Here is a 24258-nt window from a genome sequence, read left to right as displayed (position 1 = left end):
AAGCAAGGTTGTGTCATCTGCATAATGCAGGTTGTTAATGAGTCTTCCTCCCATCCTGACGCCCTGTTCTTCTTCATATAGTCCAGCCTCTCGAATTATTTGCTCAGCATACAGATTGAATAGGTATGGTGAAAGAATACAATTCTGACACACACCTTTCCTGAATTTAAACCAATCAGTATCCCCTTGTTCTGTCCAAACAACTGCCTCTTGATCTATGTAAAGGTTCCTCATGAGCACAATTAAATGTTCTGGAATTCCCATTCTTCACAATGTTATCCATAATTTGTTATGATCCACACAGTCGAATGCCTTTGCATAGTCAATAAGACACAGGTAAACATCCTTCTGGTATTATTTGCTTTCAGCCAGGATCCATCTGACATCAGCAATGATATCCCTGGTTCCACATCCTCTTCTGAAACTGGCCTGAATTTCTGGCAGTTCCCTGCCAATATACTGTTGCAGCCGTTTTTGAATGATCTTCAGCAAAATTTTGCTTGCGTGTGATATTAGTGATATTGTTATATAATTTCCCCATTTGACTGGACCACTTTTCTTGGGAATAGGCATAAATGTGGATCTCTTCCAGTCAGTTGGCAGGGAAGCTGTCTTCCATATTTCTTGGCATAGACAAGTGAGCACCTCCAGTGCTGCATCTGTTTGTTGAAACATCTCAATTGATATTCCATCAATTCCTGGAGCTTTGTTTTTTGCCAATGCCTTCAGAGCAGCTTGGATTTCTTCCTTCACTACCATCGGTTCCTGATCATATGCCACCTCTTGAAATGGCTGACATCGACTAATTCTTTTTGGTATAATGACTCTGTGTATTCCTTCCATCTTCTTTTGATGCTTCCTGCGTTGTTTAATATTTTCCCCATAGAATCCTTCACTATTGCAACTCGAGGCTTGAATTTTTTCTTCAGTTCTTTCAGTGTGAGAAACGCCAAGCGTGTTCTTCCGTTTTGGTTTTCCATCTCCAGCTCTTTGCACATGTCATTATAATACTTCGTCTTCTTGAGCTGCCCTTTGAAATCTTCTGTTCAGTTCTTTTACTTCATGAATTCTTCCTTTTGCTTTAGCTGCTCGACGTTCGAGAGCAAGTTTCAGAGTCTCCTCTGATGTCCATCCTGATCTTTTCTTTCTTTCCTGTCTTTTCAGTGACCTCTTGCTTTCTTCATGGATGATGTTGTTTATGTCATTCCACAACTCGTCTCGTCTTCGGTCACTAGTGTTCAATGTGTCAAATCTCTTCTACAAATGGTCTCTAAATTCAGGTGGGATATACTCAAGGTCATATTTTGGCTCTCGTGGATTTGCTCTGATTTTCTTCAGTTTCGGCTTGAACTTGCATATGAGCGATTTATGGTCCATTCCACAGCTGGCCCCTGGCCTTGCCTGGACTGATTATATTGAGCTTGTCCATCGTCTTTTTCCACAAATGTAGTCAATTTGATTTCTGTGTGTTCCATCTGGTGAGGTCTATGTGTATAGTTGCTGTTTATGTTGGTGAAAGAAGTTATTTGCACTGAAGAAGTCATCGGTCTTGCAAAATTCTATCATTCGATCTCCGGTATTGTTTCTATCACCAAGGCCACATTTTCCAACTATCGATCCTTCTTTGTTTCCAACTTTTGCATTCCAATCACCAGTAATTATCGATGCATCTTGTTTGCACGTTCGATCAATTTCAGACTGCAGCAGCTGATAAAAATTTTCTATTTCTTCATCTTTGGCCCTAGTGGTTGGTGCATAAATTTGAATAATAGTCGTATTAACTGCTCTTCCTTGCATGCCTGTGGATATTATCTTATCACCAACAGCGTTGTACTTCAGGATAGATTTTGAAACATTCTTTTTGATGATGAATGCAACACCATTCCTTTTCGAGTTGTCATTCCCAGCATAGTAGACTATATGATTGTCCGATTCAAAATGGCCAATACCAGTCCATTTCAGCTCACTAATGCCTAGGATATCGATGTTTATGTGTTCCATTTCATTTTTGATGATTTCCAATTTTCCTAGATTCATACTTCGTACATTCCAGGTTCCGATTATTTATGGATGTCTGCAGCTGTTTCTTCTCATTTTGAGTCACACCACATCAGCAAATGAAGGTCCTGGAAGCTTTACTCCATCCGTGTCATTAAGGTCGACTCTACTTTGAGGAGGCAGCTCTTCCCCAGTCATCTTCTGAGTGCCTTCCAACCTGGGGGGCTCATCTTCCAGCACTATATCAGACAATGTGTCTGTCAGTTTGTCGTACTGTGTGGGCTTGTGTGTTGCTGTGATGCTGGCAGCTATGCCACCGGTATTCAGATAACTAGCAGGGTCACCCATGGAGGATAGATTTCAGCTGAGCTTCCAGACTAAGACAGACTAGGAAGAAGGACCTGGCAGTCTACTTCTGGAAAGCATTAGCCAGTGAAACCTTGTGAAGAGCAGCGGAACATTGTACATCCATTAGGAAACTGCAAATCCCAGAAACAACAGAGTGGTGCAAGGGGCATGAGCATTGCTGGGGATGAATTGTGTCCTGGGAGCTATTGCTCCAAAGTAAATGCTGTAGGTGGGTGTGGAAAACAAGCAAATTTTGGAAAAGAATTAGATGTAAGGCTGCTCAAAGCAACATTATTTGCAATATCAATTAACTAAAAAAGTAAAACCTAAAGATAATAAGGGGATGTTATAAATCATGGTATATCTGTAGGATGTAATGTTATACAGCTATTGATCAAATTTTTGAAATTCTTGCTTAGAACACTCTTATGGACAAATGTAAGATTGTAATGGTGATTGAATGAAAGCAGTATATAAACATATATAAAATGTTCCCTAAATGTTATGAAAAACATATGCACGTACACTCATACAGACTCAGAGAAAAAGACGAGAAGGGAGTTTTCTAAAATATTAAGTGCATATTCCTGGTTGGTAATTTTAAAGATGGTTGTAATTGTCTCTTATCTGTGATTTTCAGATTTCCTGTAATGGAAATGTATTTTTTTAATACACAGAAAAAAAAAAAAAAACAACTTTTAGACGGACTTTTAAAGACTTACTTCAGATACCTTCCTGAAGCCAGAGGCTGGGCCCAGTGTCCATCTTCTGTTCTACCGTTAACATTCTCTGTGACTATCTTAATGGTGACTGTATTATTAAAATTTAACAGTAATTTTATGAGAGCTGGGAACCTGCATGTATATGGATCTTTGTGTCCCAAAATCTGGGAAAAATAAATGTTGAACTAAATTGCATTAAACTGTAAGGTATTTATATCCCATAATTTAAGGGACAAATTACAAGTGATACGGACATAGAAGGAAGAGACTCAGAAAAGAAGCTGCAGGAATCACACACCATTCCCAGATGGAAATTTACCCAGTGTAGTCCTTTTTTTTTTTTAAGTCCTTAATTGGTGCATTGTGTAACTCAGAATTTATAAAAACTGGCTCTAAGCTCTTCAGGTGATTATTCGTTTTGGAAATAATATATATGCAAACACTTTGTGGAAAAGTCAGGCTTTACATGAGTACATGTGATTTTTAAGTCTAAGTTTAGAGGAGGGCTGTTTCCATTTGCTGAAGAATGAGCTGCAAGGCCTCTGTAGCCATCAAGCTTAAGTATCAGGATTTTCCTATTATTGCCCTTGGGGAGCTGAATCTGGTAGTGGCAATTTTCCAGGGGATCCTGCCTGTATTAAGTAGTTTCTTAGGTTAAGAAACCGTTTAGAAATTGAACGCTGTTTTGTTCTTTGCTTCTCCAGTTTTTGTTTTGCTTGGTCGGAGGCTGTTCATTTTTATCTGAAAATAAGACTGACAAAATGTATGTAGTTTCTACCTAGCACAGAAAAGTACAAGGACCATTTGTCTTCTGGAGTTTCCTGTAACAAAGGTATACAAAGAATTGTTTTCTGGGTGAATTAGAGGTAAAAGCCACTTTTGTTTCTTCTCTTATCAAGTGATGAGAAGAGTGGGGACTCAGGTTTCTCTTTGAGCCCCACGCTCTACTTTCAGTAGATTCAGTGAAGAAATGAGGCAGGTCACAGGTGAACACTTTCCATTCCTGGAGGATTGAGGTTTTTAAAACGGCTTTGAAGTTAAATCAACAGTTTCAGAAGAAACTTCTCCCTTTATTCTTCCCCTTCTTTTATTTTAAGGAAAATGCTTCTGAAACTTAGAAAAAGAATTACAAGTAGTTATTATTTGGTAATATTTCATTCTGTTAAGATAAGACCTCAGTGAACTATCAGAAACAAAAATGAAACCTAAAGCAATATGAAGCTTTTGTTTTTGTTTTTAAATAAAGCTTTCTTTTTGTTTTTGAAGCCTTTCCTTGCTTTTTTCTCCTTTTTGGTTAGGCTGCTTTGAAGTGATTTGAGAGGGATTCTTTTCTGTTTTTTTTTTTTTTTTTTTAACCTACAAATGAATGGTATTTGACATTTATAAATCAGTTTCCAGGAGCTAAAAAATAATTTTTAAATAGATTTGAATTTGTGAAGTTTTAATGTATTTAATATAGTATTTTAGATAAATGTATGAATTTATTTATATAATGCCTTTAAAATAATCGTGATGGATTTATGTGAAAACTGCCTAAGATCGTTTGTCAAACGGTAACTCAAAGAGCCCCTGGTTATAGAATGGATATGCTTCCTTTTGCTACTATAGTTATATGAGTTATTTAGAAGGATTATTTAATTGGTTAAAATCTATTGGTTTTAGAAAAGAACTAAAGAAGAATCAAGAAAAAGCTTATTGGATATCATTGGGGCTAATGTTTCATTTTAATTTGGTTTATTTTGTTTTTCCTTTGTCTTCACATCTCAGTGATTATATTTCATGGCTGGGCCGAGGCAAGAACAAGTTGGCCTACAGCAGTGTTCCATCTTCCCCTTAAGTGTTTTTCTTTTCCTCTCCAAATAGTTCATCTAGGCATCTTGTATCTTCATGTTTATCTTTCTCCCTGTTGAGGCCTTTATTTAGTTATAGATAACTGCGTTTAAAAAAAAAAAAAAAAAAGCCAGCATTCCGTAAGATGTCACGCCATATTTTTAGCAACTAACATGCTCATCCATGTAACGTGTGGCATAGCACTCTTATGAGACTAGTGCGAGGGCTGTGCAGTTGACACAAAACTTACAATATGTGCATTATTTGTGTAAAAATACAGTAATTGATAATCAATTATGCCTCCAAGTTATTTGAGTTATCGTAGCATCAGCTGTATAAAATAATAAGACTTTGTTGAGGGAAAGTTGAGTGCATTCAAATTGGCCTGATATAAAAAAAAAAAAAAAATTTAGGCCTGATATATAACTTTAAAAAGAATATCTGATATAATTTTGAAAAAAAATATAGATTCTATTATAAGGAAGCTCTGTCTCTATCACTCTACCAGACACATGGTAAAGAAAGAGTAGTTGCATTTGATGCTCCAGAATTTCATTTCTTTGCTTTCTCTGTATGATGTCTGAATTTTCAATAGAACAGTGCCAGAAATCTTTGAAGGAATGGAAAGTCTGCCTTTTATTTTCTCACATACACTCTAGTTTTTGCTAGCTATATTTGAAGACATTTTTCTTCTTAAGATTACCCTAATATTTTCCTGATCACTACTGATTTCATTATTTAAACATTTGGTATTACAGTTCCGTGAAATTTTCTGCAGATATTTTATCTTTCCTTTCTTGATCTGTGTTCTGCCCTTTATTTGCAGGTAGGCAATAAAACCCGTACTAGCCTGCTGCTTCTCTGGTGACCACACATATTAAACCATTGCATACACTATGCTAGTTCTTCTTTCTTAGTGCATTTGTCATAGTTCAAATGCACCTTGGTTTTTACACTTTTTTTTTACTTCCTTCTTTTTTTCACACAGTTCAATTTCAAATGATTTATGTTACTTTCATGGGAGGGTAAAATTGATATAATTTGAAATATTGCCAATTATTTTATTTTCTGTTTCACGCAAGCTGTGTTGTTTATTTTCAGTTAATTTGAAATATTTATTGAACACATTTAAAAAAAATGTGAAGCAATTGAAACATGAGAACTACATGGACAGGAGAGAATAGGTTTTGTCTGATACAGAAAAAATGAGCAGGATATAAATAAACCCAGCAGAGGAGGCACCTTGCTGGTGGGAACTCCCTGGACGGCAGAGAGGTCATGCTGTGCAGAGGAAAAAACATGAACTTTGGGGATGGATGCGTGGCTGCCCTTCAAATCCTGGGCAGGTTGTTGTTGTCATGTGCTGTCGAGTTGGTTCCGAGTCATAACGACCCTATGTGCAACAGAACAAAACAATGTTGGTCCTGCATCATCCTCATGATAGCTGCTATGTTTGAGCCCATTGTTGCAGACACGGTGTCAGTCCATCTCGTTGAGGGTCCTCTTTTTCGCTGCCTGTCTACTTTACCAAGCATGATGTCGTTCTCCTGGGCCTGGTCTCTCCTCATAACATGTCCAAAGTATGTGAGATGAAGTCTTACCATTCTTGCTTCTAAGGAGCGTTCTGGCAGTACTTCCTCCGAGACAGATTTGTTTGTTCTTCTGGCAATGCATGGTACTAGTCAATAATCTTTGCCAACACTATAATTCAAATGCATCAATTCTTTGGTCTTCCTTATTCATTGTCCAGCTTTTGCATGCATATGAGTTGATTGGAAATACCATGGCTTGGGACAGGCGCCAACTTAGTCCTGAAAGTGACATCTTTGCTTTTTAACACTTTAAAGAGGTCTTTTGCAGCAGATTTGGCCAACACAACATGTCGTCTGATTTCTTACTGCTGATTCCATGGTAAAATGAAATCCTTAACAACTTTCAGTATTTTTCTTCATTTATCATAATGTTGCTTTTTGGTCTAGTTGTGAGGATTTTTGTTTTCTTTATGTTAGCAGGTTAGCTATTCTGAACTTACAATATCATTATCTGTCAAATAAGTATTGTATTTATTTCCTAAGACTGCTGTAATAAATTACCTCAAACTTGGTGGCTTAAAACAATAAATTTATTCATTCAGTTCTGGAGGCCAGAAGTCCAAAATTAGTTTCACTGGGCAGAAATCAAGGTGTCGTCAGGGCTGCACTCTCTCTGAGGCTCTAGAGGAGAATATGGTCCTTGGTTTTTCCAGTTTCTGGAGGCTGTCAGCTTTCCTGGACTTGTGGCCGCATCACTCAATCTCTGCCGCTGTGGTCATATTGCCTTTTCCAATCTTTTATAAGGACACTTGTGATCGCATTTAGGGCCCACCTGGGAAATCCAGGAGCTTCTCAAGAGCCTTAACTTGTAAAGTCTTTGCCATAGAAGGTAACATTTACAGGTTCCAGGGATTAGGACCTGATATCTTTGGGGGCACCATCTAGTCTATTACAGATATTGTAAGAATTAAATGCAATAATGAGAAAGTCTCAGATTGGGACATGCAGAGATATAACTTCCTTTGTTTCTGTAACTTTATTTCTATCACTTCTGACACTTAGTGTCCTGCGTACTTACTTAACAGCAGACCATTTTGTCTTCCATTACCTGTTTGCTTTCTGGATTTTTCTCAGCCTTATTGGGGTAAATAATCAATTCAGTTTCTCTAGGTGAGTTAAATTGAGTTTTTAAATCTTCTCAATTGAAGATCCAGATCTCCCTTCATTCCTCCAGCACTCTGGTGTGGCATCTATGTCCCAAGAGGAGTATTCATCCAACTCATGTCCAATTCTTCTCTTCACGTTATGGAAACTCTTACTCCTCTGCAAGCTCATTGCCTGTACAAGCTCACGAGCCCCTTCATTGCCTGTACAGCTCACAGGCCCCTTCAGCTCATGGTCTTCTCTTAGCCCTTCCGTACTCCTTTTGGAGAATTAGTACCGCAGTGCTCTTTCCCCATTCTGGGGTGCTATGGATTCATCTGCTCGACATTATACTCAATTATTGCTTCTCCACCATGTTGGGTGCAGGGCTTTTATTTGAGGTTGGAGGTTTCCTAAGGCTACACTCTGGTATGAGCTGTACACTCCCCCTTAAACTTATCTGAGTTTTTATTATTATTATTATTTTATTGTCAACTCCCCATCCTGAAGAAGTTCTAGTTGTGGAAGTGGACAGGATATGAGGCACTTGGAACCTGCACCATCTACTTACTACCTAGCTCCCTCTCATTCTCCAAATCCATTCTCCCTCTAGCCCCTTAACTCTAGCTTTTTCCCTAGAGTACAGGGCTGGGTCCCTGTATCAGGCAATGAAGGGTTGGCTAGGCATGATTTAAAAGCCAACAATATACCTCTCTGTCATTTTTTCTTTTTCTCTCTATAATGCATCTTGAGGGCAGAGCATACATGGTGTACTTAGAGGTAAACCCAGCCATCGAGTAGAGGAGAGGAAATGGGTACAAAGAGACAGGTTGGCAAAACAGACGCGCACTTTGGTTAATATCTTGAATTTTTTCCGCTGCGGTTGCCAAAGATATAGATACAGTGCTTAGCACGTAGTGGGTTTAGTAATGTGTACTTATGTTTCAGAAGCTTGAAAACACCACTTGGGTTTATGAGAGAAGTAGGCAAAGGTAAGGATAAAAAGATTGTTAGGGATGCAACTTTCCACTCAACATCTCCGTTTTCACTGGATCTCCCCCATCTAGTGCCTCTTACAGACTTCTTACGTCATTAATGGCAACTCAATCCTTCCAAGCGCTTAGGCCAAGAATCTTGGTGTCTTCCTTGGTTCCTCTCTCTTTTTTACTCTATATTCACTTTATCAGCAAATCCTATTGGCTCTGCCTTAAAAATACAGCCAAAATCTGTTTCTGTCTTAGTATGTCTACTGCTACCAGTCTAATCCCAGCCTCCCCATCTCTCCCCTAGGTAATTGCAATAGCGCAATAAATGGTTTCCATGCTTTCACCCCAGACTTTTAAAATCATTTCTCTACTCAACAGCCAGTATGATTAAATAAAAACATAAAGCAATTCATGTCGTTCTCTGCTTAAAATGACTTTTCATCTACCTTGCTGTGGACTGCAGGGCATCATATAACCCCTCAGCTGATCACCATAACTTCTCTAACCGCTTCTTCTGGTCCTCTCTGGTTTGTTTACTCAGCTTTGGTCACATTGATATCCGTGCTATACTTCAAACATACTAGGCTGGCTCTTGACTCAAGAGCTTTGTCTTTGCTCTTTTGTTAGGTATCTGCTTGGCTCATACCCTCTTCTCCTTTGGGTCTTTGTTCATATGTTACCTTCTCAATGAGGCCTTCTGTGGCAGACTATTGAAAATGGATTTATTTTCCTAAAGCTCTCAGTACTCTCTCCTTTTTCCCTGCTTTAATTTTTCTCTGTTAGTGTTTCTTACCACTTTTTAAGGTTTACACTTTATTTATTCCCTGAGTCTTCCCATCAGAATGTAAGTTCCATGAGGGCAGTATGTTTTGACTATGTTGCCCACTACAAAATTCCCAGCCCCTAGATGAGTGTCAAGAATGCCTGAGTGGCACAGATAGTTAAGTGCTCGACTACTAGCCGAAAGGTTGGCAGTTTGAACCCACCCAACAGTGCCACAGAAGACAGAGCTGATAATCTGCTTCTAAAAGGTCACAGCCTTGAAAATCCTATGGAGCAGTTCTGCTCTGCCACATGGAGCTGCCATGAGTTGGAATCCAGTCAAAGGCAGTTAACAACAACAGATGAGTGCCTGGTGTATTGTAGGCCTTCTATAAATATTTCTTTAATGGGTGGATGAATGAATAAATTATAACTGTCAGACTATATGTTTGGATTTATCTCATAACAAGTAGGAAGTAGACAAGCTTTTGAGCAGAGGTTATATTGATATAAATGTTTTAGATTTGCTATGCTATCAGTGTCCAGGTTGGAAGAACGAGTAACTAGAGGTTTGAAGATTAGTTAAGAGGCTGTATGAGGAAAGGTAAATATCTAAATTGCGTGGTGGCAACGGGAAGTGGGCTTGTTGGTTGTGTGAGAGACAGAGGAAGAATCACTCAGATCTGGGGAGAGTTTGGACTTGGAGCAGAAGCAGAAAAAGAGGGAAAGGTGAGTTTTAATTCTATATTTATTTGAGAGAATGTGGTAAAAGTGACTAACAGTAACAGAGACAGGAAATTTTAGGAAGAAGAATTCTGAAGGGGAAAGAAAGGTGCGATTGGACTAGAACTTGAGTGAAAATAAGTGCAGCTGGAGATTTCACTTCAAGGACCTGTGATGACTTAAGACAGGAGAGTGAATTAGTTTAGAGAGGAAAAAAAAAGAGTTGAGCCAAGGACTGAGTCTGACTAGGGAGAAGGAGCTAGGGGAGACAGTTATTGAGGCCAAAAAGGAGCAATCTGAGTTAGGAATAGAACCCTGAGTGTTGATATACACTTAGCTCAAACTCATCCGTATTCAGTGAGCACTCTCAGAAGGACTTCCTTTCAGGTGAATAAGCTTCTATTTAAGTATGACTTTACTTTCAAGGGTTTGAGTATTGTAGGTCACCGATTCCTACTAAATATTGAGTTTCTGAGACACAGATACTTTTCAGAGAGGTCCTAGAAGCATCTAAAAAAGCAGAGAATTTCTGTATTCCTAAAAATGGCAGATGTCTGTATTCCTTATTTGGCTCTTGTCGGTTTCCTGATATGCATTAGTAATCTGACATTTTTTTTAACTTTTTATTGAAGCATAATATACGTTGAAAAATGTGAACAAACCCTATGTGGACAACTTGATGAAATCTCAGATATTGCATACGTCTGAACAACCAACAACCAGATGAAGAAGCAGAACATTGCTCACATTCCAGTGCTCTCCCTTATGCCCCCGCTCACCCACTCTTCCTGTTATCCAGATTTCTAACACCAGGGACTAATGTTGCCTGCTTCTGCCTTGTATAAATGGAATCATATAATGTGTACCCTTTGTGTCTGACTTTTTTCATTTAGTATTATGTTTGTGAAATTCATCCATTTTGTTGTAGTAAATAATTACACTGTGTGACTGTTATGCTAATTATTCATTCTTAAGATACGCAATTGGGAAATTTCCAGTTTGGGACTATTATAAATAGTATTGCTATGAGCATCACAACTTCTTATTAAAATATGAATTTTGCATATTATGTTCACATCTCTAAAGTTGCTGTTGCTTACTTCTCTTAACAAACGTTCCTACTAAGTGCTTTCCCACCCTACCTAATTATTTTCATTGTTAATACTAAATATATTTGCCTTAGTATTAGTTTTGAAAGTATAAAGTGCCACAAGAAATTAGGCTTCTTAAAAATTTATATCTGCGTGTCTTAAAAACCTTTTAACATCTATTTTCATTTTTCTCAGTCATCCAGATTCTGTATCTTAAATGCGTATTGAACCTGTGAAAATTTTCCATATCTATTGGGGTGACCTCTTCCATCTTAAAGTCTTTTTTTAGCTTTGGCAACATGAGAAGATGTATAGAAAAAATAGCTCCCATATTCTTAATGCAGATTTGTTATCAAACTTGTAATTTACTAAACAATAAAAGGAGACTAACAATTAGCAAAGGAGCACTAGTGGCTCAATGGTTAAGTGCTTGGCTGCTAACAGAAAGGCAGGTGGTTCAAAACTACCCAGCGGCTTGGCAGGATAAAAACGTGGCTATCTCCTCCCATAAAGAGTACAGCCTAGAAAACCCTATGGGGCAGTTCTACCCTGTCACATGGTGTCGCTATCAGTTGAAATCCACTCATTGGCACCCAACAACAACAATTAGCAAAAAGTGCATTGTGATATTTTATATCCCTCTCGTTTTCCAGATTATAATCTGCTTGGTATAAAAATTAACATTACTAATTCAAAATTGATGAGACATTTCATCAGTTTGCTATTTCAGAATTGAGTTGTTCTTGCTACATTAAATAAGGATATGTGCATATTTTTATGTGTCTATGAATGTATGTGTAAATATATACACGCACACACACATATATCTATCTACAGCATATTCATTAAACATTCTTTACAGAAAGAACGATAGAAGACCACGAACTGGTGATTGAAGTGCTGTCCAACTGGGGAATGGAAGAAGAGAATAAGCTATACTTTAGAAAAAATTATGCCAAATATGAATTCTTTAAAAACCCAGTGGTAAGTGAAATACCCATTAATAATTATAGAAAAAAATCAGTTACATTCCTTTAATTTTATGCTAAGAAGAGAGTCACTATAAATGAAATATAATTCTCTGTTTGTAGATAAAAATCTGGTCATTTTAAATTGTAGTCACATTTCTTCTTACTCTAACAATGATTAGTCAGCATTGTACTGAGAAGTTCAAATACACAGGAGAAATATTTTTAACCATGCTGGCAAAAATCTGAATTAAGAGTGATTTGGAAAAATTATTTTATTAAAAAATACTTGGAAACCTAGTTGGGGTAACCATTGCTTCTTTTGCTTTTGTTTTAGAAAAAAACAACATATATTTTGATTCGGGAAATAAATTATGACATATGTCCTCAAGTTACAAAAATGTTATACTTTAATGTTTTTCACAGAATTTAGGAAACTTAAATAAGAAACTTTCTAAAGTACAAACAGATGGAAAATTGTTGGTAGAACTGTAACTTAGCCAGAAATTTAAGATTGACATGAAGCTTGCTGTTCCGAATTATTTTGTTTTCACTGCAGTAATTACTGAGCAAAGTAGAAATAAGGACCAGTGCATTATCTGGTAAATATTACTTTCATTGTAGTTCTCTTTAAAAGAAAATAAATGTATGTCACATTCTAATAAAGACTAAGAATCTGGAGAAGTTGGAATAGCCTCTGGGCTCATTATTTTAAATTGTCTTTGTCTCTGCAGCTGTAGCATAGTTTTGCACTAAGTTTTGGATAATTGGATTGAAATGATCCTTTATGAAAAATATGTGATACACACCATAATAGAATATTTTCAAACCCTGAAAGACCTCTTACACTCTATTTTATTTTTAACTTATTAATAGGAGCATAATGGGATGAGCTTTGACAAAGAAAATAAGAGTTCTAATAAAAATTAAATAGAATTCAAATTTGAAGGGAAAGTTTTCTTATTGTGAATCTTTATTAAAAGCAATAAGTTAAAAGTCACGTTGAAAAAAAATATACTTTAGTGCTTGTTTTTGTTTTAAACAAGGCCAGGCATTCATTGTATAGGCCTGGAGCAGTCGTTCTCAACTGGGGGGGATTTGGCAATACCTCGAGACATTTTTGGTTATTACCACTGAGGGTGGTGTTAGTGGGTAGAAGCCAGAGATGTTGCTAAACATCTTACAGTGCACAGGGCAGCTCCCCACCACAAGGAATTATCAGACCAAAATGTCAATAAAACTGCTATTGAAAAACCCTGTCCTAGAGAAAGTATAGTAGAATGTGGTTTCCCAGATTTCTCTGGCCCTAAAAATTACCTGGGAGAAGGAAAGGAGTATTTGTTAAAAACACAGAATCCAGAACCTACCCAGACCTACTGAATCATAAACTCTAGGAAGGGACCTGGGAATTTCTATGTTAAACAACCACCCTGGGTAATTTTTATGATTAAATAAGTTTAGAAAACGGTAGGTAGAAAGGACTGGACTTTTAGCTCCCTGGCCCTAGTTTAAGTCCTTGCTCCTGTACTTTGTGGTTTGTGACCTTGGGCATACTCACTACTTCTCTGAGCCTTGATTTCATAAGATTGGGCCAATAGTCCTTCAGTACTTTGTGGAGTGGTTGCAGGATTCAGGGACAAAATGTGAGAGCAAGTACATTGCCAACTTTAGGGCAGTATTTGGGAACTCAGGGTAGGTGGAATAGCATCATCTGGGATGTTGTTAATTCTTGGGTCCTAATCCAGAGCTTCTCATTAAGATACCTTCTCGTAAGAGTCCAGGGGCTTACATTTTCAAAAGCACTTTGGGTAAATTTTAGGAATACTGGTTTAAACACGTTGGATTAAAAAATGTTTGCTTTTCACTACTTTATTGGTTATAATCATACCATTTCTAGCATAAGTTTTGGAATAACTTAACCTGCATCTTTTTGTCAGTATTTTTTTCCAGAGCATATGGTGTCTTTTGCAACTGAAACCAATGGTGAAATATCCCCCACACAGATTTTGCAGGTATAATATATTTTTATTCAATATGTAGAACATACTAAAGGGAAGCTTTGAAATCTTTATTTATATATGCCCAGATTCTGAAATGTTATGCCTCGAATGTTTTTTTTTTTTTTTTCTGGAGGTAAAACTAAAAAGAAAAGGAAAAAAAAAAAAAAAAACCTGAGAGTAAAGAATGCCCCAAATCAATAAACCCAACCTAACAATATTCCTCGTCTTAGTTTTGGCCAATTGTCTAAGGATTATAAACATTTTAAAAATGTATCTTAAAGGAAATTTGTAGAGCTTTGCTCTCTGATGTATCCTTGGTGGCGCAGCGGTTAAGAGCTCAGCTGCTAACTGAAAGATCAGCAGTTCAAATCTACCAGCTGTTCCTTGGAAATCCTATGGGACAGTTCTACTCTGTCGTATAGGGTTGCTATTAGTCAGAATTGATTCAACAGCAACAGGTTTGGTTTTGGTTTTGGTCGCTCTGTGATATGTTTATAGATTTGTGTTCATCTTTTGAAAAATCAGAGTTCCCAGTAAAATTGCAGACATTTTTTCTAATTGTAATCTAGTGTTTGCTTCTATACTAACCCCCAAGTCCTATTTGTGACACTATTTATCAATTAAATTAGAGGAGAAAAGGATATAATAAAATAGTTATCTAATTAGTTTTAGTTTCACTTAAAATTTGTAAGAACTCTGATGAAAATACTTGCATAGAATTATGAAATCTTAGCTGAATTAAGAATACTAGTTATCTAATTATGCCATGGAGCCCTGATGGCTCAGTGGTTAAGAGCTCGGCTGCTAACCAACCAGCTGCTCCTTGGAAACCCTATGAGGCAGTTCTCCTCAGTCCTATGGGGTCGCTGTGAGTCAAAATCAACTCGACAGCAACAGGTTTTAATTATGTCATCATTACATCATCATCATCTTAGTTTTGTATCAGTTGAGTTCATTTCTTCCATACTGGCATTGGATTGAGGTAGTCATTTTCTAAGAAATTTTCATTACAATAAGAAAATGACTTCAGCTATTTTATTTTACTTTTGATAGATGAGTCAATTTCACATCAAAAGATCTGTGGTGGTTGTTAATAAGCTAATGTTAAGCAATGCCTTTATAACAGTTAGTGTTTGAACTAAGCCCTGGGCATTTCCAAACCCATTCAACGTTCTCTGATCTTTAATGAAGAAAACTTAATATTTCTGCTGTAGCTATGACTTTCAAAATATTGGGTAGGCATATCTATCACAGACTTGTTTTTAATGAGCTTTTTTAATAGGTTATATTTAATTTTAGCATATCAGAATATTTTATATATGTGATTAGTCTCAAGAGATTTTTCTGAAAACTGCTGCGTTTTCAGAGGGAATGCCCCAGCAGAATATTAGGGGAGGCGGCGGTGGTAGCAGTGCCCAGACCTCCCATATTTCAGCCCTCTGAACACTTCACCACTGTGTTATGTCGGGGTGGTGGGTTGGAGTGTCCTTCCTCCTCATCTGAGTTCTCCTATAATATACTGATATTACTTTTATGTTAAATTATAAAAAACAAGAAAAATCATGGGCTTTGGAAACAGATAGTCCTGCATATGCCCCTGACCTCTTCTCTCCACTGAGGCAATGTTTTCACTTTTTAAAAGGTTTCCCTTCTTTCTAGTGTGACCTCTCTGACTTTCTTTTTAAAATTTAATTGGTTTGATTTAATAACTTGGAAAGCACTCAAACTAAAAAACCTACCGGCCTGTTTTGCATGTCAATTAATTAATATCTGTGGATCATTAAAATAAAAAAAATTTTAGTAATTTTCTAAAAAAAAAAGTATATATCTACTACCAGCATTTCCCAGAGTAGCTTTTAAAATGTTATATTGTTTTAGCTAATAATTTCTCTTACTTTCAGTTTTTCCATTTTGCATTTGTTTATTCATAGGGGTTTCTGTTCTCTTCTTTTAATGAGACACTAATGCATTTCCACCATCTCATTAAAGATACTGAGCATAGCCACTCAGATAGAGCTATTCCTTTTCATTCTCATTTTCCTACCAGCACATGCCCACTGTCTCAGTTCATTACTGTTTAACAAACTATTCCAGAACTTAATGGCTTAAAATACCGACTCACATTCTGCCAACAATTTTGTGGATCAGGAATTCAGGAAGGATTTTGCTGGGCAGGTAAGCTCTGATGCACATGGACTCAATGGCTGTGGATGGAGGATCTCCTTCCAAGATGGCTTTTTCACTACACATCTGCTGTCTCGTAGCTCCTCAGGCACTCTCCCTCTCTCTCTCTCTCCCCCTCTCCCTCTGGTGTTTCATCCTCCAGGGCATTTCCAGTTGGCTTGAACTTCTACCACATGGTAGTCTGGGTAGTCACATTTCTTACATGACAGCTGGCTTCCAGGAGTTAAGAAGTGGAAGCCACCAGGCTGTTTATGGGTTACGCCTAGAACTAAAAACCAAACCAAACCTGTTGCTGTCGAGTCGATTCCACTCATAGCGACCCTATAGGACAGAGTAGAATTGTTCCATAGGGTTTCCAAGGAGCACCTGGTAGATTTGAACTGCTGACCTTTTGGTTAGCAGCTGTAGCTCTTAACCACTATGCCGCCAGGGTATCCTTTTAATTCCACCATATTCTTTTAGAGCAGTCACAAGCCTTGCCTAGTTTCAAGTGGGTGGAGAAACAGATTCCACCTCTTGATGATTCAGTGGCAAGGTCACATTGCAAAAGAGCCTGTGGGATGGAAGATACTATCGCAGTTCTCTTTGGAAAATACACCTTGCCTTATCTCCCCACAAACTAGAACCATAGAAGGCAAAGAAGAGATTGTTTGCTTTACCTTCATCAAGGCGGTGTACTTGGCTTAATTTACTGCTGAACACAATTGTGGCTTTAGTTATCCCATAATGAACTTGATAGGTAGACCTGCAATCTTTGGGGAAATCATGGAAAAGGATGAGAAATATCAGATCTTAACTCGATAGATGAATTCTTTTTGAAGGATGTTCAAATTGCTTATAATTTTCATTGTCTAAGCACTGATACTTAGAAAGTATATTTTGTAAACATACTTTCATCTGGAACTTGCCTCAGGTTTTCAAAAGTTTCTCTGATTTATTTTCTGTTTTGTGTATATTGTCATTTCTGAAATGGTCTAAGTAGTGTCGATGCTGTGTGAGTTTACATGATCATATTTGAAATGTTAACTTTATAAGGTGATGATCTCCTTCATTTAATAACAGTATCAAAATATCTAATTTTTCTTCCAGATGTTTTTGAGTTCAAGCACATACCCTGAAATCCATGGCTTTTTACATGCAAAAGAACAGGGAAAGAAGTCCTGGAAAAAGATTTACTTCCTTCTAAGAAGATCTGGTTTATATTTTTCTACTAAAGGGACATCAAAGGTAAGTTGATATGTCAGTGATGTGTCTTGAATGACATAAAATCAAACGGGTTTTACCCTGTCATATTTGAAATTTGATTATTTGATGTCAAGAGTTGGTAATTTTTTTTGGAATCCAAACAGTTACATAATCTGTTTCAAACCTAACTATTCAGCGTTATTTCCCACTAGTTTCAACATGCATTCTTTGATGAAATTTGAATGCTCTTATTACCTACCACAGGCACCACTCATTTCTTTTCCACTCTAAATTCACCTCCTTTTTCTTTATCCTAGACCTGCAAATCTCTGAGGCCAAATATACTTCTTACTTTTTCTTTTTACCCAGGTCATACTGCTATATACTTGACTATATCTGAACTTCTCTTGATGTTGATGCAGTAAATAGCATCCAACTGAGTCCTTAATTGTTCTTTACTTCTTTTTTGTGTTTATTTTCTTACCTAGATTGTAAATTCCTACAAGAAGTTACATTATGATTAGGGATGAATGTATCTGTGTATATACACCTACAAATGCAGTTACATAAATATACATATGCAGATGTACGTATTAAAAAAAAAAAAAAAAAAACTAAACCTGTTGCCATTGAGTCTATTCTGACTCATAGCGACCCTTTAGGATAGAGTAGAACTGCCCCATAGGTTTTCCAAGGAGCAGCTTTTGGATTTGAACTGCCAACCTTTTGGTTGACAGCCAAGCTCTTAACCACGGTGCCACCAGGGCTCTGATGTACGTGTACATATATATAATTCTATAAATACACATGTAGTTTATATTTCTATATAATCTGGTCTATATGTAGACTATGCCATGTAGTGTAGACTTTTCATGCAGTGGAGTGATACCTTCCAAGTAAAAATACTTCTGAGTTTTCATGAGAGGTTATTTTATTTTAATTCTATTTTCATATACATGTAGTCTTCAGCTTATAACATATTCAAGTTATGATGAACCGACCTTACAACTGGCTTTCTTTTTTTTTTGTACATCTTATCGTTAGTAATACATGCTGTATTGCAGCATGTAGTTTGCTGATGCTTTTTATTCTTTGTAAGTTTCTATGTAATGTTTCCAACCCCCAAAGACAAATAAAGATTGGATTTATAAAGATATTGATGATAAAAGGCAATAATAATGAAAACTAAAAAAGAGAGAGAGAGATTTATGTCAGAACTGATTTATGATGGAGTCATTGAAACACAACCCTGTTGTAAGTCGGGGACTACCTGTATCTACTTTTGCTGGTGACATTGTTGCTTCCTTATAGATAATCTGTCATTCCTCTCTCTCTCTCTTTTTTTTCCTTCAAATATTTGCATAACTCTTGGTGTTCAGTAGTTTCCCTACCATATTTCTAGGTCTGTTGAAGCATGTAGTCTGCTAAATCTTACTTGATTCTCAGCATATACTTTCAATCTTTGAACTCATAATTTTCTGCTACACTGGAAATGTTCATCTGTTATTTATTTATTCTCCTTTCTCATTATTTGATCCTTCACATTTTCAGTAGCATTTTCTCTCTGTATTCCATAGTTCTTAATTTTTCTTTCATGTTTTCCACCTTTTTATGTCTTCGTGCTGCATTCTGAGTGCTTTATTTCCATATTCCAATGTTAATTTCCTTTTCAGCTGAACCAATTGTAGTTTTCAATAGGTATGTTCAGTTTTTCCCCCATGATTATATATTTTACTTCTCAGATGTCCAGTTGATTCTTTTCCATTTCTTTCCATTTTTAATAGCATTTTATTCTCAATCCAAATATATTATTCCCTGATTTATTTTTTTGAGTATTCTAAACATACTTTATAAAACTGTTTTTTAGTTTGCCATATTATTTCTTCACCCTAGTTTTGATTATTGGCTAAGCCCGTAGGCTCTTAGGGTGATATTTTCTTATCTGCTTTGTGATTTTTGCTGAGCATGAGTTTACTTATCCAAGATAGTCCTCTTTGTTGTATTATTTTGCAGTTATCTCAGACTTTCTGGGTTGCAAAACTCCAGTCCTGGATTCACTATGGAACCTAGATTTTAAGAAATTATTTGAGTAGCTTTAATTTTAACTCTGCATTTCAAAAATATTTCAAAGTAACTGTTAATTTTTTTACACTATTTTCATTTTTTCCTTGAGTTCAAAAGCTTGAGTTAGGCCTTTGAACAATGGGTGGTAAGCAGGTAGATTGAAACAAGAGGAGAAATTTTTTCCAATGGAAGAAGGGCATGACCAAAACACAGAGAACTTTTTGGAAGAGAAAATTACTTTTTAAAGTAATTTGTATGTATTTTGCTTTAGGAGGCCATTTAAATTTTTCCAGCAAGTGAGTGAAATGATTAAAAGAATGTTTTAAGAAGGTAGTCTAGCCATAAATCCAAACCAAATCCACTGCCCTTGAGTCAGTTCTGACTCATAGTGACCCTGTGTCTGGGAGAACTTAAAAAATCAAGGTGAGAACGAGGGAGAAAGAGAGTGAGAGGGAAGGAGCAAGGGAGGCAGGATGGCAGGGTGAGAGACAAGATAGAGGAGAGAGAGAGATAGGGTGCTAATTAAATGATAATTTCAGTAACCCAGGTCAGACGTGATGGTGACCTAATTTAGGATAAGAAGTGGAGGGGAAAGAAAGGGATGGATACTAGAGTAAATGTCATATGGCCAGGTTTTGGTGACTGATTTGGTATAAAAGAAGAGGACATAGTCAAACATGTTCTTAGAGAAAGAAAGGAATAGAAAATGCTGTAGTAGAATACACAGGAATAGATTTTCTCGAAGGTTATGAAGAAGAAAGATAATGGTCTTAGTTGTAGATATATTGGGATGAATGTGAAATACCCAAAGGGAAATGCCTAGAACATAGCTAATAATGAAAACCAGATATTTGGGCAATGGTCCAGCCAGGAATATGGAGCTGTAAAGGAGTAATACTTGGCTCTTTTCCAGATTTTCCTTTGCTATTCTCTCATAATTTTTTTCATTTTCCTCATATGTGGCTTTCCTTTGTTGCTTTTCTTGTGCATTTTTTGCTTGTTTGTTTTTCAGTTGTGGTGTGAGTGGTGGAATGCTTCGTGGAATGAGTTTCTACTAGTTTAGTAACCTGTCCCCTTGCATAAATCTCTTATTTATAAGTATATGACATTGTTTTACTACCTAGTATTCTGTCATATGGATGCATTTAACTAATCTTTCTTGAACATTTAAACTAGTTTTCAAATTTTTCTATCATAAATAATGTTAGGATGAATATTTACTCACTTTGCTCTTAAAGTCAGACGTTTTCTTAACCATTTTAATGAGATAGCTCTTTTCCACTGTTAATGTACAAAATAACATATGAGAGTGTTTTAAACTGGATCAAATTTTTTTACTTTTAACATCAGAGAAAAGTGGTTTCTCAATCTAGTAATCATGTTTATTGCACTATCATTTCGTCATTGGAGGAGATGATCATGTCTATTTAATTCCTACACTCTTAAACTTCTCTAACAGCCTTCTCATTAAAACCCACACCCATTACATTTTTTGTTTCATCCTTCACCTCGTTTCCCTCCCTGCCCCATTTTACAACAAAACAGCCCTTCTTGCTTCTACCGGATCCATTCGCTTATCTCCGCAATGGCCTTCCCCTTGACTAGATAAAAAAAAAAAAATAGACAAAATAGTAAGCATTAAACCTCCATTCTCAGGGCAGACCTTAGGTCACTTCAGAGAGTATCTGACTTTGTTATCCATCAACACATAATATTCTTCTTTCTAACCTCTTCTTAGCAAACCCATGCTCCATAGCCTGTACATGAAAATGATTTTAAGTTAACCCTCAAAGAAAAAATTTGAGGATATTAGGTAGCTTCAATGATTATGACCTTAGTAAAAATTATTATTTAATATGACTTTTCTACCTGCAAGGATGCCATTTCCTGTCCCTTTTTTAAGGAGGTCTCGATTTATTTTCCTTTTTAAAGATGTAAACTGCATGAGAGTTAGATACACACTGCTACAAGCCTTGGGGCTGTGGCCAGGACATATTAACAGAGAAACCTCTGAGTACCCTCCTCTCCAACTTTGCCCTGATGTACACACTCACATGTTTAGCTATGCAACTATCCAACTCATCCTCATAGTCCCGTAGTGCCGTAGGCCTTAATGTGTCTGCAGTAATGGGATAAAATTCAGCCGAGAGAGGACACCGATCATGCCTCCAGTGTTTCTTAAGATGCCCTTTTCTCACATCCGAGTGACTCAGGTCCATTGACTTCTGCGATATCATTGGAAGGGATGGCTTTGTGCCATCTGCATAGAAATCAAATATTTGTTTACTGGAAACCAGTTTCTATGAAGGAATAAAATGGATAAGCCATGGCGATAAGAATATCTTTCTCCTTCATCCTCCTTATTCTAAGGGTTTTAGGCTTTTTTTTTTTTTTTTAATAATTTTCGTTTCTGCCTTATTTTTCCATGGAGTTGTGAACTGGAGTTAGTCATTAAATCAAAATGCCTGAGAATACTGACATACAGAGAAATGCTTGCTCTACCAATTATCAGAAATGGGATAGATAAAAAGCTCCTGGTAAATAACTGGAATTTCTTTGAATTTGAATGGAATTGCTCACATCACTGAATGTTGTGGATTTTTAGAGCACCACTTCTGAATTTTAATGTGCGTGTAGATGACTTGGAGATCATTTTAAAATGCAGATTCTGATTCAGTAGTTTTGGCATGAGCCCTCGGGAGCTTTCTAACAAGCTCCCAAGGTGATTATGATGCTCCTAACCTGAGTTCACACTTAGAATTGCCAGGTTTTAAAGAACAAGTGAGCTTTGGTCAGTTTTGATTATATTTTCTACCCCAGGGTTAAGTATTTCTCCAGGTATTAACCTATCAGAGAATATCATGACCTGGTGATATCCCATGACCAACTCCAAATCTCCTGGATTTCTCAGAGGAAAAATAGCCATTCAGGATTCCACTTCGCCTTGAAAATCAGACACATTCCAGTGGCAGGTAATTTCCCTGAATTATTCTGTGCAGGCTTCCTTCTTATAGGAGGAGAGTTGTGAAGCCTGTCTGTCCTCCACTGGTGTGTCCCTAAGAGATGAGGGATGTCATTCCTGAGGGGTGTGGTGTGTTCATGAGGGACACACATGTGAAGGATGACCAGCTTGCACCAGACAGAAATCATCTTCTCTTTCTCCTTTTTCTTCTCTAAACTTCTCTGGAAGCTCAAACCAGGCTTCTTCCCCTTGTCGAACTGCCATCCTTTGAAACCTAGATAGGAAAATCATTTCGAAAAGCCATTCTTTGCTCTCTTCTCACCCTCCGAAAGGAATCTAAGGGATTCTCGGTGGTGGTTAAAAAGAATAATTTTATAGTTGGAAGGTGCATTGTTTTGTACTATTTGAAGTTAAATTATGAACAAACTGTGACTTCCCAAATTAAATCAAATTGTATCCAGTTCCTGGTTATTTAAGGATATGGTAACCTAGTTTTCGTTTGCTTTTTGTTTCTGTATACTGAAATTCTGTTTGGAATAATTTTTGCCCAAGGTATAAATTATGTAATATAATAGAAACACAAACAAAAAGTGTAAAAATATGTATTCAACACTTTTTTTTGTTTAAAGGAACCTCGGCATTTGCAGTTTTTCAGCGAGTTTGGCAATAGTGATATTTATGTGTCACTGGCAGGCAAAAAAAAACACGGAGCGCCGACTAACTATGGATTCTGCTTTAAGGTACAGGCTTAATATTTTGATAGATGAATAAAGCAAGCCTCAGCCTTTTAGGTAAGCTTGGGTTTCTTTTAATTTCTTTTTAAAAGAGATAGCTTCCTCTTATATATAGGAGAATTTTAGTGGCTTTTATTTCAACAGGTGTTACCTTCAAGATATGCATTAACGATAAACAATGTGCTGTGGCCTTCTAGCCTAACAAAGCAGGAGGGCCCCGAGACCTGAAAATGCTCTGTGCGGAAGAAGAGCAGAGTAGGACATGCTGGCTGACCGCAATTAGATTGCTTAAGGTAATCTCGCCGGAGGCGTAAATTTCTATTAAGTGTTAGGAGTGTGTAAAAGTTTGAGCATATCTGTATTTCAAAACATGAAAACTCATTGTGAATCTGTGTGGCTATATGGGGAAGAAGAAAAATAGCCACCACCAAATGTGTGTGTGTGTTTTTTTTTAATCTAAAAGATAAACATTTCCAGAGTAGAATAACCTAATGCATTTATTTTGTGTGTGTGTGCATGGGGAATAAGCATTTCATTTCTAGAAATGTTCTGATTTTTACTGTTGTAAGAGTATCACCAGTATGGCTGATTGAAACTTCTATAGCGGACTTAGTCTGTGTTATTAAAATGTTGCCAACATTCCAACCTGAGGGGTATTTTAAAATATGCCCACGTGGAGGTGTTTAATGCAATTGCTTTTTGTTTCATTTCAGTATCTTCTAAATTATTTTCTGGTTTCACAAGTATGATTTAAATTACCATATAGGATTTATGCTGATATATTTTAAAACCCCTGTCTTTGTGCTAAGTAGGAATTACTACTTTCATAAGCATAATTTGTTGGTGAGCATTTTGAAATGAGTAACAACTTTCTAAAGGTTGATAGACCTTAGGGAAGACATTGGATATATTTCCTCCAGAATATTATGGAAAACATTTATTTTTGAAACCTGTACACAGGTAAATTCAACACAACTTTAAATTTATAATTATAAAAATTATCAGTCATTTCACTTGAAGATATTA

The 24258-nt window shown here is 36.7% G+C and overlaps 1 protein-coding gene across 3 annotated transcripts in view; it reads left to right on the top strand.

Annotated features, from left to right (window-relative positions):
- Positions 1-24258, top strand: part of GRB14 (growth factor receptor bound protein 14) — a 135263-nt gene that overhangs the window by 98271 nt on the left and 12734 nt on the right. For all 3 annotated transcript variants that reach the window (XM_049887320.1, XM_049887324.1, XM_049887321.1), the window contains 5 exons: positions 11998-12119; positions 14041-14115; positions 17377-17514; positions 23128-23238; positions 23430-23525. In XM_049887320.1, coding sequence (XP_049743277.1) covers positions 11998-12119; positions 14041-14115; positions 17377-17514; positions 23128-23238; positions 23430-23525 — 542 coding nt within the window. The remainder of the gene's footprint in view (positions 1-11997; positions 12120-14040; positions 14116-17376; positions 17515-23127; positions 23239-23429; positions 23526-24258) is intronic.

This window comes from Elephas maximus, chromosome 6, assembly GCF_024166365.1.
Source record: "Elephas maximus indicus isolate mEleMax1 chromosome 6, mEleMax1 primary haplotype, whole genome shotgun sequence".
Lineage (NCBI taxonomy): Eukaryota > Metazoa > Chordata > Mammalia > Proboscidea > Elephantidae > Elephas > Elephas maximus.
The sequence above is the reverse complement of the archived record's forward strand: the minus strand, read 5'-3'. Positions and strand labels throughout refer to the sequence as shown.